The 16,804-nt window shown below is 46.1% G+C and overlaps 1 protein-coding gene across 1 annotated transcript in view; it reads left to right on the forward strand.

The window, feature by feature from the left end:
* NCAPD3 (non-SMC condensin II complex subunit D3) overlaps positions 1 to 16,804 on the forward strand; it is a 675,764-nt gene that overhangs the window by 638,574 nt on the left and 20,386 nt on the right. Inside the window, exons 31-34 of the mRNA XM_069224452.1 lie at positions 14,730 to 14,854; positions 15,219 to 15,296; positions 15,733 to 15,807; positions 15,896 to 15,956. Of these exons, the coding sequence (XP_069080553.1) occupies positions 14,730 to 14,854; positions 15,219 to 15,296; positions 15,733 to 15,807; positions 15,896 to 15,956 (339 nt within the window). The remainder of the gene's footprint in view (positions 1 to 14,729; positions 14,855 to 15,218; positions 15,297 to 15,732; positions 15,808 to 15,895; positions 15,957 to 16,804) is intronic.

Here is a 16,804-nt window from a genome sequence, read left to right on the forward strand (position 1 = left end):
TTGTGCTTTCAGCCTCCTTCCAGTCAGTGACAGGAATGGTCATGAAACCAATGCTGGATCCCAGAAACCTAAACATTTCTGAAAAGTAGACAAAATTCTGAATTCAGCAAGGGGTCATTTGTGTAGATCCTACAAGGGTTTCCTACAGAAAATAACAGCTGAAAAAGAAAAATATTGAAATTGAGGTGAAAAAACCATCAATTTTTCTCTACGTTTTACTCTGTAACTTTTCCCTGCAATGTCAGATTATCGAAAGCAATATACCGTTACGTCTGCTGGACTCCTCTGGTTGCGGGGATATATAGGGTTTGTAGGTTCATCAAGAACCCGAGGAACCCAGAGCCAATAAATGAGCTGCACCTTGCAGTGCGTTTTCATTCTATACCGGGTATGCAGCAATTCATTTGCTGAAATATAAGGAGTAAAAAATTGCTATCAAGAAAACCTTTGCATTTCCAAAAAGGGCACAAGATAAGGTGTTGAGGAGCAGTGGTTATTTGCACATCTCTGAATTCCGGGGTGACCATAGTAGCACGTGAATTACAGGGAATTTCTCAAATAGATGTCTTTTTTACACACACTCCTATATTTGGAAGGAAAAAATGTAGAGAAAGACAAGGGGCAATAGTACTTGTTTTGCTAATCTATGTTCCCCCAGGTCTCCCGATAACAATGGTACCCAGAATCCTTTGCAAACCTCAAAATTTGGCTAAAAAAACACATGTTCCTCACATTTCTGTGGCAGAAAGTTCTGGAATCTGAGAGGAGCCACAAATTTCCTTCCACCCAGCGTTCCCCCACGTCTCCCGATAAAAATGATACCTCACTTGTGTGGGTAGGCCTAGCGCCCGCGACAGGATATGCCCCAAAACACAACGTGGACATATCACAGAAAACAGAGCTGTTTTTAGCAAAGTGACTACCTGTAGATTTTGGCCTCTAGCTCAGCCGCCACCTAGGGAAACCTACCAAACCTGTGCATTTCTGAAAACTAGAGACCTAGGGGAATCCAAGGAGGGGTGACTTGCGGGGCTCGGACCAGGTTCTGTTACCCAGAATCCTTTGCAAATCTCAAAATTTGGCTAAAAAAACACATGTTCCTCACATTTCTGTGGCAGAAAGTTCTGGAATCTGAGAGGAGCCACAAATTTCCTTCCACCCAGCGTTCCCCCACGTCTCCCGATAAAAATGATACCTCACTTGTGTGGGTAGGCCTAGCGCCCGCGACAGGATATGCCCCAAAACACAACGTGGACACATCACAGAAAACAGAGCTGTTTTTAGCAAAGTGACTACCTGGAGATTTTGGCCTCTAGCTCAGCCGCCACCTAGGGAAACCTACCAAACCTGTACATTTCTGAAAACTAGAGACCTAGGGGAATCCAAGGAGGGGTGACTTGTGTGGCTCGGACCAGGTTCTGTTACCCAGAATCCTTTGCAAACCTCAAAATTTGGCTAAAAAAACACATGTCCCTCACATTTCTGTGGCAGAAAGTTCTGGAATCTGAGAGGAGCTACAAATTTCCTTCCACCCAGCGTTCCCCCAAGTCTCCCGATAAAAATGATACCTCACTTGCGTGGGTAGGCCTAGCGCCGGCGACAGGAAACACCCCAAAGCGCAACGTGGACACATCCTAAATTTTGGAAAAAAACAGAGGTGTTTTTTGCGAAGTGCCTACCTGTAGATTTTGGCCTCTAGCTCAGCCGGCACCTAGGGAAACCTACCAAACCTGTGCATTTCTGAAAACTAGAGACCTAGGGGAATCCAAGGAGGGGTGACTTGCGGGGCTCGGACCAGGTTCTGTTACCCAGAATCCTTTGCAAACCTCAAAATTTGGCTAAAAAAACACATGTTCCTCACATTTCTGTGGCAGAAAGTTCTGGAATCTGAGAGGAGCCACAAATTTCCTTCCACCCAGCGTTCCCCCACGTCTCCCGATAAAAATGATACCTCACTTGTGTGGGTAGGCCTAGCGCCCGCGACAGGATATGCCCCAAAACACAACGTGGACATATCACAGAAAACAGAGCTGTTTTTAGCAAAGTGACTACCTGTAGATTTTGGCCTCTAGCTCAGCCGCCACCTAGGGAAACCTACCAAACCTGTGCATTTCTGAAAACTAGAGACCTAGGGGAATCCAAGGAGGGGTGACTTGCGGGGCTCGGACCAGGTTCTGTTACCCAGAATCCTTTGCAAACCTCAAAATTTGGCTAAAAAAACACATGTTCCTCACATTTCTCTGGCAGAAAGTTCTGGAATCTGAGAGGAGCCACAAATTTCCTTCCACCCAGCGTTCCCCCACGTCTCCCGATAAAAATGATACCTCACTTGTGTGGGTAGGCCTAGCGCCCGCGACAGGATATGCCCCAAAACACAACGTGGACATATCACAGAAAACAGAGCTGTTTTTAGCAAAGTGACTACCTGTAGATTTTGGCCTCTAGCTCAGCCGCCACCTAGGGAAACCTACCAAACCTGTGCATTTCTGAAAACTAGAGACCTAGGGGAATCCAAGGAGGGGTGACTTGCGGGGCTCGGACCAGGTTCTGTTACCCAGAATCCTTTGCAAATCTCAAAATTTGGCTAAAAAAACACATGTTCCTCACATTTCTGTGGCAGAAAGTTCTGGAATCTGAGAGGAGCCACAAATTTCCTTCCACCCAGCGTTCCCCCACGTCTCCCGATAAAAATGATACCTCACTTGTGTGGGTAGGCCTAGCGCCCGCGACAGGATATGCCCCAAAACACAACGTGGACACATCACAGAAAACAGAGCTGTTTTTAGCAAAGTGACTACCTGGAGATTTTGGCCTCTAGCTCAGCCGCCACCTAGGGAAACCTACCAAACCTGTACATTTCTGAAAACTAGAGACCTAGGGGAATCCAAGGAGGGGTGACTTGTGTGGCTCGGACCAGGTTCTGTTACCCAGAATCCTTTGCAAACCTCAAAATTTGGCTAAAAAAACACATGTCCCTCACATTTCTGTGGCAGAAAGTTCTGGAATCTGAGAGGAGCTACAAATTTCCTTCCACCCAGCGTTCCCCCAAGTCTCCCGATAAAAATGATACCTCACTTGCGTGGGTAGGCCTAGCGCCGGCGACAGGAAACACCCCAAAGCGCAACGTGGACACATCCTAAATTTTGGAAAAAAACAGAGGTGTTTTTTGCGAAGTGCCTACCTGTAGATTTTGGCCTCTAGCTCAGCCGGCACCTAGGGAAACCTACCAAACCTGTGCATTTCTGAAAACTAGAGACCTAGGGGAATCCAAGGAGGGGTGACTTGCGGGGCTCGGACCAGGTTCTGTTACCCAGAATCCTTTGCAAACCTCAAAATTTGGCTAAAAAAACACATGTTCCTCACATTTCTGTGGCAGAAAGTTCTGGAATCTGAGAGGAGCCACAAATTTCCTTCCACCCAGCGTTCCCCCACGTCTCCCGATAAAAATGATACCTCACTTGTGTGGGTAGGCCTAGCGCCCGCGACAGGATATGCCCCAAAACACAACGTGGACATATCACAGAAAACAGAGCTGTTTTTAGCAAAGTGACTACCTGTAGATTTTGGCCTCTAGCTCAGCCGCCACCTAGGGAAACCTACCAAACCTGTGCATTTCTGAAAACTAGAGACCTAGGGGAATCCAAGGAGGGGTGACTTGCGGGGCTCGGACCAGGTTCTGTTACCCAGAATCCTTTGCAAATCTCAAAATTTGGCTAAAAAAACATGTGTTCCTCACATTTCTGTGGCAGAAAGTTCTGGAATCTGAGAGGAGCCACAAATTTCCTTCCACCCAGCGTTCCCCCACGTCTCCCGATAAAAATGATACCTCACTTGTGTGGGTAGGCCTAGTGCCCGCGACAGGATATGCCCCAAAACACAACGTGGACATATCACAGAAAACAGAGCTGTTTTTAGCAAAGTGACTACCTGTAGATTTTGGCCTCTAGCTCAGCCGCCACCTAGGGAAACCTACCAAACCTGTGCATTTCTGAAAACTAGAGACCTAGGGGAATCCAAGGAGGGGTGACTTGCGGGGCTCGGACCAGGTTCTGTTACCCAGAATCCTTTGCAAACCTCAAAATTTGGCTAAAAAAACACATGTTCCTCACATTTCTGTGGCAGAAAGTTCTGGAATCTGAGAGGAGCCACAAATTTCCTTCCACCCAGCGTTCCCCCACGTCTCCCGATAAAAATGATACCTCACTTGTGTGGGTAGGCCTAGCGCCCGCGACAGGATATGCCCCAAAACACAACGTGGACATATCACAGAAAACAGAGCTGTTTTTAGCAAAGTGACTACCTGTAGATTTTGGCCTCTAGCTCAGCCGCCACCTAGGGAAACCTACCAAACCTGTGCATTTCTGAAAACTAGAGACCTAGGGGAATCCAAGGAGGGGTGACTTGCGGGGCTCGGACCAGGTTCTGTTACCCAGAATCCTTTGCAAATCTCAAAATTTGGCTAAAAAAACACATGTCCCTCACATTTCTGTGGCAGAAAGTTCTGGAATCTGAGAGGAGCTACAAATTTCCTTCCACCCAGCGTTCCCCCAAGTCTCCCGATAAAAATGATACCTCACTTGCGTGGGTAGGCCTAGCGCCGGCGACAGGAAACACCCCAAAGCGCAACGTGGACACATCCTAAATTTTGGAAAAAAACAGAGGTGTTTTTTGCGAAGTGCCTACCTGTAGATTTTGGCCTCTAGCTCAGCCGGCACCTAGGGAAACCTACCAAACCTGTGCATTTCTGAAAACTAGAGACCTAGGGGAATCCAAGGAGGGGTGACTTGCGGGGCTCGGACCAGGTTCTGTTACCCAGAATCCTTTGCAAACCTCAAAATTTGGCTAAAAAAACACATGTTCCTCACATTTCTGTGGCAGAAAGTTCTGGAATCTGAGAGGAGCCACAAATTTCCTTCCACCCAGCGTTCCCCCACGTCTCCCGATAAAAATGATACCTCACTTGTGTGGGTAGGCCTAGCGCCCGCGACAGGATATGCCCCAAAACACAACGTGGACATATCACAGAAAACAGAGCTGTTTTTAGCAAAGTGACTACCTGTAGATTTTGGCCTCTAGCTCAGCCGCCACCTAGGGAAACCTACCAAACCTGTGCATTTCTGAAAACTAGAGACCTAGGGGAATCCAAGGAGGGGTGACTTGCGGGGCTCGGACCAGGTTCTGTTACCCAGAATCCTTTGCAAACCTCAAAATTTGGCTAAAAAAACACATGTTCCTCACATTTCTCTGGCAGAAAGTTCTGGAATCTGAGAGGAGCCACAAATTTCCTTCCACCCAGCGTCCCCCCACGTCTCCCGATAAAAATGATACCTCACTTGTGTGGGTAGGCCTAGCGCCCGCGACAGGATATGCCCCAAAACACAACGTGGACATATCACAGAAAACAGAGCTGTTTTTAGCAAAGTGACTACCTGTAGATTTTGGCCTCTAGCTCAGCCGCCACCTAGGGAAACCTACCAAACCTGTGCATTTCTGAAAACTAGAGACCTAGGGGAATCCAAGGAGGGGTGACTTGCGGGGCTCGGACCAGGTTCTGTTACCCAGAATCCTTTGCAAATCTCAAAATTTGGCTAAAAAAACATGTGTTCCTCACATTTCTGTGGCAGAAAGTTCTGGAATCTGAGAGGAGCCACAAATTTCCTTCCACCCAGCGTTCCCCCACGTCTCCCAATAAAAATGATACCTCACTTGTGTGGGTAGGCCTAGCGCCCGCGACAGGATATGCCCCAAAACACAACGTGGACATATCACAGAAAACAGAGCTGTTTTTAGCAAAGTGACTACCTGTAGATTTTGGCCTCTAGCTCAGCCGCCACCTAGGGAAACCTACCAAACCTGTGCATTTCTGAAAACTAGAGACCTAGGGGAATCCAAGGAGGGGTGACTTGCGGGGCTCGGACCAGGTTCTGTTACCCAGAATCCTTTGCAAACCTCAAAATTTGGCTAAAAAAACACATGTTCCTCACATTTCTGTGGCAGAAAGTTCTGGAATCTGAGAGGAGCCACAAATTTCCTTCCACCCAGCGTTCCCCCACGTCTCCCGATAAAAATGATACCTCACTTGTGTGGGTAGGCCTAGCGCCCGCGACAGGATATGCCCCAAAACACAACGTGGACATATCACAGAAAACAGAGCTGTTTTTAGCAAAGTGACTACCTGTAGATTTTGGCCTCTAGCTCAGCCGCCACCTAGGGAAACCTACCAAACCTGTGCATTTCTGAAAACTAGAGACCTAGGGGAATCCAAGGAGGGGTGACTTGCGGGGCTCGGACCAGGTTCTGTTACCCAGAATCCTTTGCAAATCTCAAAATTTGGCTAAAAAAACACATGTTCCTCACATTTCTGTGGCAGAAAGTTCTGGAATCTGAGAGGAGCCACAAATTTCCTTCCACCCAGCGTTCCCCCACGTCTCCCGATAAAAATGATACCTCACTTGTGTGGGTAGGCCTAGCGCCCGCGACAGGATATGCCCCAAAACACAACGTGGACACATCACAGAAAACAGAGCTGTTTTTTGCGAAGTGCCTACCTGTAGATATTGGCCTCTAGCTCAGCCGGCACCTAGGGAAACCTACCAAACCTGTGCATTTCTGAAAACTAGAGACCTAGGGGAATCCAAGGAGGGGTGACTTGCGGGGCTCGGACCAGGTTCTGTTACCCAGAATCCTTTGCAAACCTCAACATTTGGCTAAAAAAACACATGTCCCTCACATTTCTGTGGCAGAAAGTTCTGGAATCTGAGAGGAGCTACAAATTTCCTTCCACCCAGCGTTCCCCCAAGTCTCCCGATAAAAATGATACCTCACTTGCGTGGGTAGGCCTAGCGCCGGCGACAGGAAACACCCCAAAGCGCAACGTGGACACATCCTAAATTTTGGAAAAAAACAGAGGTGTTTTTTGCGAAGTGCCTACCTGTAGCTTTTGGCCTCTAGCTCAGCCGGCACCTAGGGAAACCTACCAAACCTGTGCATTTCTGAAAACTAGAGACCTAGGGGAATCCAAGGAGGGGTGACTTGCGGGGCTCGGACCAGGTTCTGTTACCCAGAATCCTTTGCAAACCTCAAAATTTGGCTAAAAATACACATGTTACTCACATTTCTGTGGCAGAAAGTTCTAGAATCTGAGAGGAGCCACAAATTTCCTTCTACACAGCGTTCCCCCAAGTCTCCCGATAAAAATGATACCTCACTTGTGTGGGTAGGACTAGCGCCCACGAAAGGAAAGGGACCAAAACACAACGTGGACACATCACATTTTTTTATAAAAAGCAGTGCCTACCTGTGGATTTTGGCCTGTAGCTCAGCCGACACCTGAGGAAACCTAGCAAACCAGTGCATTTTTGAAAACTAGAAACCCAGGGGAATCCAAGATGGGGTGACTTGCGGGGCTCTGACCAGGTTATGTTACCCAGAATCCTTTGCAAACATCAAAATTTGGCCCAAAAAACACTTTTTCCTCTCATTTCGGTGACAGAAAGTTCTGGAATCTGAGAGGAGCCACAAATTTCCTTCCACCCAGCCTTCCCCTAAGTCTCTCGATAAAAATGGTACATCACTTCTGTGGGTAGGCCTAGCGCCCACAAAAGGAAATGGCCCAAAACACAACGTGGACACAACATATTTTTTCACAGAAAACAGAGGTGTTTTTTGCAAGGTGCCTACCTGTGGTGTTTGGCCTGTAGCTCAGCCGGCCCCAGGGGGGGGGGGGGGGGCAGAAATGGCCTAAAATAAATTTGCCCCCCCATCCCCCCCCCGGGAGCGACCCTTGCCTACGGGGTCGCTCCCCCTGCGTGACATTGGCACCAAAAAACAAATCCCCGGTGCCTAGTGGTTTCTGCCCCCTTGGGGGCAGGTTGACCTAAACTCAGCCAATCTGCCCCCAGGGGGGCAGAAATGGTCTAAATAAAATTTGCCCCCCCCAGGGGAGCGACCCTTGCCTGATGGGTCGCTCCCCATCTCTAAAAAAAGAAACAACAAAAAAAAAACACACACAAAAAAAATTGCCCTGGCACCTAGAGTGTTCTGCCCCCCCCCCCCCCCGGGGGGCAGTTCGGCCTAATAATAGGCCGATCTGTCCCCCGGGGGGGCAGAAATGGCCTAAAATAAATTTGCCCCCCCCCCCCCCCCCCCGGGAGCGACCCTTGCCTACGGGGTCGCTCCCCCTGCGTGACATTGGCGCCAAAAAACAAATCCCCGGTGCCTAGTGGTTTCTGCCCCCTTGGGGGCAGATTGACCTAAAATTGGCCAATCTGCCCCCAGGGGGGCAGAAATGGTCTAAATACAATTTGCCCCCCCAGGGGAGCGACCCTTGCCTGATGGGTCGCTCCCCATCTCTAAAAAAAGAAACAACAAAAAAAAAAAACACAAAAAAAAAATTGCCCTGGCGCCTAGAGTGTTCTGCCCCCCCCCCCCCGGGGGCAGTTCGGCCTAATAATAGGCCGATCTGTCCCCCGGTGGGGCAGAAATGGCCTAAAATTAATTTGTCCCCCAGGGGGGGCAGAAAAGGCCTTTTCAAAAAAATGCCCCCCCTGGGAGCGACCCTTGCCCAAGGGCTCCCTCCCTTTTGTCAATTTCTACGAAAAAAAAAAAAATCCCTGGTGTCTAGTGGGGTTTCAAAAACCGGATTGCAAGCAATCCGGCTTTTGAAACCCTCGGAGGGACTTCAAAGGGAAGGAAATACTTTTCCTTCCCTTTGAAGCCCCTCCGGGCCTCCCAAGTGATTGAAAAAGAAATGCTTTTGCATTTCTTTTTCAATCGCGCTGGAAGCAGAGCTTCCAGCGCGACGAGGGAGGCCCCTGTGACACATCAGCGCGCGCGCGCGCTGACGTCACAGGGGGGGGTGGGGGGGGTCGGGGGTGGAAGGGGAAGGTCTTCCCCTTCCATCCCCGACTTGGGGGGGGAAGGGGGGTGCACGGGGGGCGCGCTAGCGCGCCCCCAAGTTCCCCTGTGCCATGGACGAGATGATCTCGTCCAAGGCACAGGGGAACTGTAGCCTTGGACGAGATCATCTCGTCCAAGGCACAGAAGAGGTTAATTGCAGACCATGTTATTCTTAATGTTGGGACCTTTAGCCCTAACTCTAAACGATCCTGCAGAAGTAATAAAAATGTCTGCTAAGTCCATCTGTTGAGGAACCAAACTCAATAAGGACCACTGGTAAGAAAAAAAACTTCCAATTCTTATTACAGGATATTATGATGTAGAGGCTTGGCAACTTGCAGTTGCTTTTCATATTGTGGAAACAACTGTTTCAGCCCCACTTGCATTCCAAATTGTCCCAGATATGGTCCAAAAGGTGTGGAACATATTTGCCTGATGTTGAAGTACTAGGAGTGTCTGAGTTTGGGTCCGAAGAGGAAGGTTACTCCTGTTTAGACATTTTCTTTCTTGGTCTTTTTGCCTACTCTGACTACCTCTTTTGCAAAGCCTTCACTACTGATGCATCCACCATCTCCTAGACTTGAGAGGCCCCTATTTGGCCTGCATACATACAAATCTGCCTGATAGCCTCCAGACAAGTACACCAGCAAGTCAGTCCAGCTGCCTGTCAGTACTAGTCTGCACCCGGTTTTTGCACTCTGGGCCTCTTCTTCCTCTCACTCTTCCAAGTTCCCTCCTTGAAAGATGAAATCAGCGAAGAGGGGAATGGGGACCAATGAGTGCCCTGATAACTTAGAGAGCTACTGGGCAGAAGGCTCTGCAGGCTTTTCAGGACTTTAGCCCTCCTTTAGTTGGAGCAAGCACCATTAGGTCATCGAGCGCTAGGGCAGACAGCAGTGATCTGCGGAAGAGGCTGAGCTAGGCTGAGGTGCAGTTTGCGGTTCCAGCGCACGGATGAACATAGAAACCTGCATTGGCATCAGGGCACTCAGTGTATCTGAGTTACTACCGGAGGAACTCTATTATGCTATTCATCAAGCTGTTATTTCCACCACTGTACTGCAATTGTGACATCTAGCCCTGGCAGCAGCAACACGTAGCAGTTCGTCATTCCAGCAGAGACGACATAGCCTCACTGGGTGGGCGGGCCACGGCATACTCCTAAACAAACAGTAAACATCTGCAAAACAGCTTCAGGCAATCACACTAAACTACCCATAACGATATCTCCTCCCTGTCAGAGGCATTATTTGGGCTCAACTCACTTTCAGTAAATAACAAATAGCCCTACAGCTGCATTCAATGAGGTCAGGTGAGGAAAGGGGGCCGGCCCCTACATGAACTGCTAAAAAAACAGTCCAGCCAAAACACCCAAGCTGCCAGGTAAGCAAGATCCCCCATTAATGGCAAAGAACCCCTGGCCACTGTCAACTTTGGAGTCAGCATTCAATGAGGGTGCTCCCTTTCTAAGGACAACGACTTGGAGCTTTAAGATGAAACAAAATACTATAAATGTACCTTTTCGATTGATGCCGGATCAGTTCTTTACTCTAGCAATGAGGATATAACAGGTCTGCCATCACCATTACAACCAGAGGTTATCAGTCTCCCCACAGAGGGAAGCTCCCAATTAGAACACACAGTCACCATTTCCTTACAAGCCTCAGGTGAAGGGGGAGCAACAAACGGACCAAACAACAAAGGAAAAATGGAGGAAGCTATGGATCAGGGCTCTGAGAGTCCTCCAGGCTTAAGTTCTCCTAACAAGCCGATCGGGTTGGATGAGGCAGGAACCGCGCCCGTCAGTATCTGACAGCCCTTCAGTTGGAGGAACACCTCCTGGACAAAACCCTTCCCCAGGGGAAGGCAACCCCTCAAACGTCAAACCCTAGCACATGGGGCACACCCGACTGAACAACTCATTAAGCCAGAGGAAAGTCTCAATTTCCTGTTGTAACCAACCAAAGCCTGCTCAGTTAACTTGAACTAATTGTTGACGCTAATGGCAGAGGCCTGCTCCCTAATGGGGCTCGGAAGACCGGCATGGTAAACGACGCCAAGGCCCGGCTCGAGGGTGCAAGGGCAAGATGGCGAGGGGGCATGCCGTAGCAGCCCACACCTAAACACCGCCTCCCCCCAGGCTGGACCGGCAGGGGGAGACTGCACAAATAAAGGCACCAAGGAAGGTGCAAGTGGCACGGTTAACCGCCCGATGGGAGGCCAGGCATTTTTTCAAAGAAGGTGCCCCTATAAGTGGTGGAGCACTCTGGTATTCGGGCACGCCGGTGACCAGCAGCACCGGACAAAGGAAGTCCCGCCCACACCTACAGCCAAGGTTAGTCGCAGCAAGAAGCACTTTAGGAGTTGGGAAGGCCACCTTACAGGGTGGAAGACCGTTCACTTACCTTGGGATGCGGTCAGGGAGGAAAAGGGGTCAGGACACAGCACTCACAGACCAGCCCGGCCCACCAGCCGGTCGAGCAAAACAGACTGCAAGGTAGAAAGTTGGGCCTAAAAGTTAGCAGTTAATGCATTACCCCTCCAGCTCCAGCTGGAGGACCAAGCAGCTCAAGGACCAAGCAGCTCAAGGACCAAGCATCAACAGGAAACGCCGAACGGGTACTAAGCAGAGAGGAAGCAGCATAAAATTTATCCATGGCAATTGTCATTAATGATGATGGATATATGACCAGGTGTCTGCCACTAATTGATTTATGGCCTGTGATATGATTTATGACCTGTCACCAATTGATTTATGACCGATAGTATGATTCATGACTTGGGGGTCAAGATATTGTGGTTTCCGGTTGGGCACAGGAAACATCGTTGTAAGACTGTGAATAAAGCTGCTGCAAGTGTTTCCACAAATGATGCGTATGGACTTTGAATTGCATCCCCCAGAAGTGGGAGTGTCCCCGTGCAAAGCTTATGACTTATAGCAGCAATTAGTCACCCCCCAGCACAGTGCTTACTTGCCACCAGGCTGATTTCATAGTTGTCTGAAGAGGGGCTCCACTTTTCAAGAGCACAGTTCTCGCTTAGTTGTCTGGTTTGAAACACTTTCCTGTTCAGTCCAGGCATCTTGGTTTCCTTATGCATGCATATCCTGTTGTCACACTCCAACACTAAGCCTTTCCTTTGCTTTACCAAAGAAAGGCTAATGATTTTTGCATGTGAATGCACCTCACTAGCCCTGCCAAGCAGAGATCCCACCACACCTCTAAATCCATAACAAACTCCAAACGAAAAATGCTTAAGTTGGTGTCTCGCACATTACCTACTGGTGTCTGTAAGGGACAGTAGAAACAGGAGGAGGTAAAGGGGGAGGACAGCTATTTTTTAAAGTGGGGTTGTGAGTGGGGTTATCTGGAGTGATGGCTGCCTCCAAAATAATAAAGCAAAGTAAGGGAACGAGGAGGTAGTACACTTTCTAGGACTTTTCTCAGAAAGGAAAGGTGAATAATTGAGCTTAGGGTGAGGCTTTATTTCTGTTGCTTTTTGATTTTAGAAAGGGCAAGCATATGCCTGCCTTGACAGAGGAGGTCAATATCCTGGTTGTGCAGGAGGATTTGATAGTATGTTGTGGAAGGGAGTTGTAATGTATTCAAAGAAGGGTTATTTTATAATGGGAGAGGATGTTGAAATGTTAACAAACGGTAGTTTACGTTTTGATTTTATCAGAGAGGTTGTATAGAGACAATGATGAAGTAGATCTCTATGGGCTTTAATGACGATGTAATTATGTACCTGGATTGCTTAGGCTGCCTAAGCTTCATTAGAATTCATCAAACATGTAGAAGTATGTGCCAGTGAATGTACAATTGTGCAGTAATTATGAAATGCTTTGCTGTTGTAGGCAGTTATGCTGTGATAGATTACATTGAAATTGACATTGCTGTCATCTGTAGCTTTCGCAATGATGGCAGCAAACGTAGACATTGTTAATGGTTTGAGTCTTGCCCTGCCATCATAAGATTTAATGTTGATGTCTTACCAGAGATCCCATGTTTTGGTTTGTTGGATTTACATTTAAGACACATGTTGATAACCAGTATGTTGTAGGTAGTCTTTAATGTCATGAGAAGTCTATCGTGAAATGCTCCGTCAAATAAAGGGGTAAAGGTTTGGTGGTTAAGGTTTATTGTAAATTCTTTAAAGGGTCTCTTGTTTTACAATTGATTTGGGTTTTGCATTATAATGACAATCTTTGTGAAATAGGATGGCACAGTGTCATTACCAGTTTGTGTATGGTTTTGTGAGATTATACTTCCAAATGTAAAATTAGAGGCACTGTCTGCCAAGTCTTGGCTGAAGTGTGGGGATTCTCTGTAGGTTGAAGTTGAACTTGTATGTGGTTGGACGCGGCAAGAGACAGTGTTAAAAGCTGAATGTAGTGGTATTGGGTGTGAGGCTTAATGAACGACAGTGCCACCATCTGGAAAAAGCCCTGATTAGTTGATTATATCTAACAGCTACACCACACTCTTTACAACATTTCTTTAGATTGTGTATAGTTATTTATTTAGTATCTGTTTACATACTGTTGCCATATTAATTTGAATGTTACCTGAGGCGTTTCAGCCTTTAACATTATTGAAGTACAACACAAGAACTCAGTCAAATTGCACAGTGACATACGCTATGCATGCAGGAGTAGGACCGAAAGGTGATTATCACTCAGGAAGGCAAACGTTGTCAAATAATAAGTATGCTGACTAAAACCGACATACTGTGAGTCATAATGCAAGTAACTGGTTTTAAATAGAGTGGCTACTTTATAATAAATTATTATACACTTACACAAGGCTGAATGCAATGATATGGGAGGGTTCTATTTGGCAATCAGCCTTTACAACTATAGTGTGGATTATGTGCTACAAACGGTGTACAAACCTATATAAAATCGAATTTGCATTTAACACTGGCATTAAAATTGAGATATGAAGCACAGTAAGTTGACATAATAAAATAGGCACTCCTTACTAAAAATACCCCTGAACAAAATATGTAAAGCATCCAAATATATGAAAATCTTTTTATACCTTTTTTATGGCATTTAAACAAATTAGGCAATTACTACATAATGTGTATATCTTATTGTATTTCAAATTACTATATTTCTGGTCTGAGTTGATTGTAATGCACTTTAAAGAGCTATAATAGACCCCCAGCTCTGGCAGAATGCTTGCTTGAATGTTTTGAGACCGGTTTGAAAAAATAAAATGTTACCATAGTTGTCCTGTTAGTCTGTGGACACTTAGCATTCCACTAAATGTGCACTTAGAAATGGCAACTTAAGAGAAAAAAGGTAGATACATGAAGTAGATCAGTTCCTTGGACTATTTAGTGTCTAATAGCTGCTGAGAGTGTCCTGCATAACTGTATTGGAAGAGGGAGGTGAGATGGAACAGTAGCCATGAAATTGATGTATATGGGTAGTTTTTGTGTGACAGTCCTGTTAAAATAAATGATCCTACGTTAAACACCAATGAGAAATTTACTTTGACGTATGCCAACATTTAAATATAGGTTCAGAATAATATTCTGGCTTCTACCCTTCACAGAACATAAAATTGGTATTTATAGGAATAGACTATGTACTTGTTTTTTATTTTATTAAAAACTAAAAAAGAGGGGATACCCTATTCAGTCAAAAGGCAACTGAAGTACAGTGTATTGGGATCTCCTTCTCTTACGTCTTTTAGTCTAAGCTAGGGCATTAAAGACTGCACCAATGCAGCAGAACCACATCTATTGTATGGTAATTTTTTGTGAGTTATGTACTATTGTTTGTCGCATGTATGATTGTAAATTGTGCTTTTTTTCACCAGGCAGATGTCCCTTAGCACTGCAGCAATCCTGAACTCAGCTAAGAAAGCTGTGGAATCTAACATGAGACAACGCAGTAAAAGCATTGGTGCTGTTCCTTGCTCTCGCGCACCTAGCAGCAAGCAAGGTATAGTCATTGAACTTTAGCATGTGCCTTCCATATCATCATCCCCAGATTAGTCAGCCCCAAACCATCCTCCCGAAACCGAAATCCACTGTCTCCTATTTTGGATAAAGAAAATTTCATTGAGGGGAATAATGTTTACCTTTATATATGTGTTATTTTTTCCACTTGTCACATTGTTTGTTGTAGAAGTAGGGCCATGAGTGGCTGAAATCATGTAGAACTTAAATCATCTAATCATGTTTCTCATCTTATTTATTTCTACCATTGATCCTCTGAGTGCTGTCAGTATTTTTCTTTTGTGGCATGAGAAGCTGAAGCAGAACACCTGGGTTGTCTAATTATTAATTTATTTCCCTTTGTACAGTTTCTTTGTGTAGTGTGGGACAGCATTCTGATGGATCAGATCTCAATGTAGGCGGAAGAGCAATAAGTACCCCTGACCGTGAGTACCCTGTGAATTACTGATGTGCTTGTATTGTCCCTGTACTGTTGAAGTGAGTAGGTCACGTCTGCCTTTCTCTCTGATCTCTGCACTCTCTGTGAGGGCCTTCTGTTTGCAATTAATCTCTAAGTTGCCAGTCTTTCTACAATCCCTCGAAAGCTGTTAATTCTTTGTCGTTCTAGACCGATTTCCACAGCACTGACCTTTTTGATGTAATTCTTGCACGCTAGTAAAAGGCTTGGTGCATTATATAATAATCATGTTTGTATTTTGATTGGAAATAATTTGAAATGTCTCGAACCCGATTTTCATCTGGAATGTGGATATGGTGGTGGAGCGAGTGTGGGGGAATAGGGTGATACTTTTTTAGCATATGTAAAACAAGGATTTGTTGTATATTGCCTGAACCTAAACTGTTGTTTTTTGTTCTCATCAGAAACAATAAATAATGTGACTTTTGGGGCTGGTGTCAGTTACATTGGGTCATCTCAGACGCCCGCTTCTGACCAAGGTAAAGTTACTGTAAAAAAAGAAAAAGAAAACGTATTTGGAGCCAGTAACTTGGGAAGCCTCTAAATCATATGTGTTACTCTTTGCAGTGGTCCCTGGATCCAAAGACAGTTGTAAGCAGGTCCTTTGTATGATGTCCCCTGACAAACCGTAAGTTTTCATGAGACCTGCTATTAATATTACTCTAGACCTTAAATTCTCCCACTCTTCGTGGTTGTTAAGTGCAACACATTGTTGCTTTTTGGTATCATGCAAAATACAGTAAATTAATTAAACTATTTGAAGAAAAGCATTTCTGAGAGTACTGCCCTTGTTGACCAGAGTACTGCCCTTATTGACCATATACACGGGTTAAAATTGGCACCATCTAGCATGAAATATTCTATGAATAACCGTCATTCGAGAAAAAGAGAAGGACCTAGGCTCTACCAGATATTCTTTTTACGTTGCTCTGAAGCCACAACTAAAATGGGCAGCCTCAGTAGCGCCTTCGGAAGAAGTAATGCCTTTTGACACCAGAATAGAAGCAAAAGAGTGAGCTATTATGGTGTATGCTCGTTCTTTTTGAAGTTAATTGAAAGCTTAGTTGAAAATGTGTACTCAGCAGCAACCACCTTTTGAAATCACCTCTGTTGGGTTATTATTCTGGGGAGACTGATGTACAGCAAGAAGTTTCACCACCTTTTAATATATAAAAATTGCTGTTGTGTCAACGGCGGGCAGCAACGTTTCTCCAACATCGACTCATCCTCTCTTCCTGCCTCCTGTGACATTCACAGAAAATTTTCCAAACACACTCAGCACGACAGGAAGAAGATTTGCCTGCAAGCATCAGAGGTGAGGAAAAGAAAACAGACACCCTGCCAGATGGACCTCAGCGAGGGGAAGAATAGTCGTCCACCAGGACTTGACCATGAATCTCCAGTGCTCATGCAAGATCTCAAGTGAGTGTTTCTAGCTGGAAATGATATCTGTCCCCAAGGACATCGAGGTACAGA

The sequence above is a fragment of the Pleurodeles waltl genome, chromosome 3_1, assembly GCF_031143425.1.
Source record: "Pleurodeles waltl isolate 20211129_DDA chromosome 3_1, aPleWal1.hap1.20221129, whole genome shotgun sequence".
Taxonomy (NCBI): domain Eukaryota; kingdom Metazoa; phylum Chordata; class Amphibia; order Caudata; family Salamandridae; genus Pleurodeles; species Pleurodeles waltl.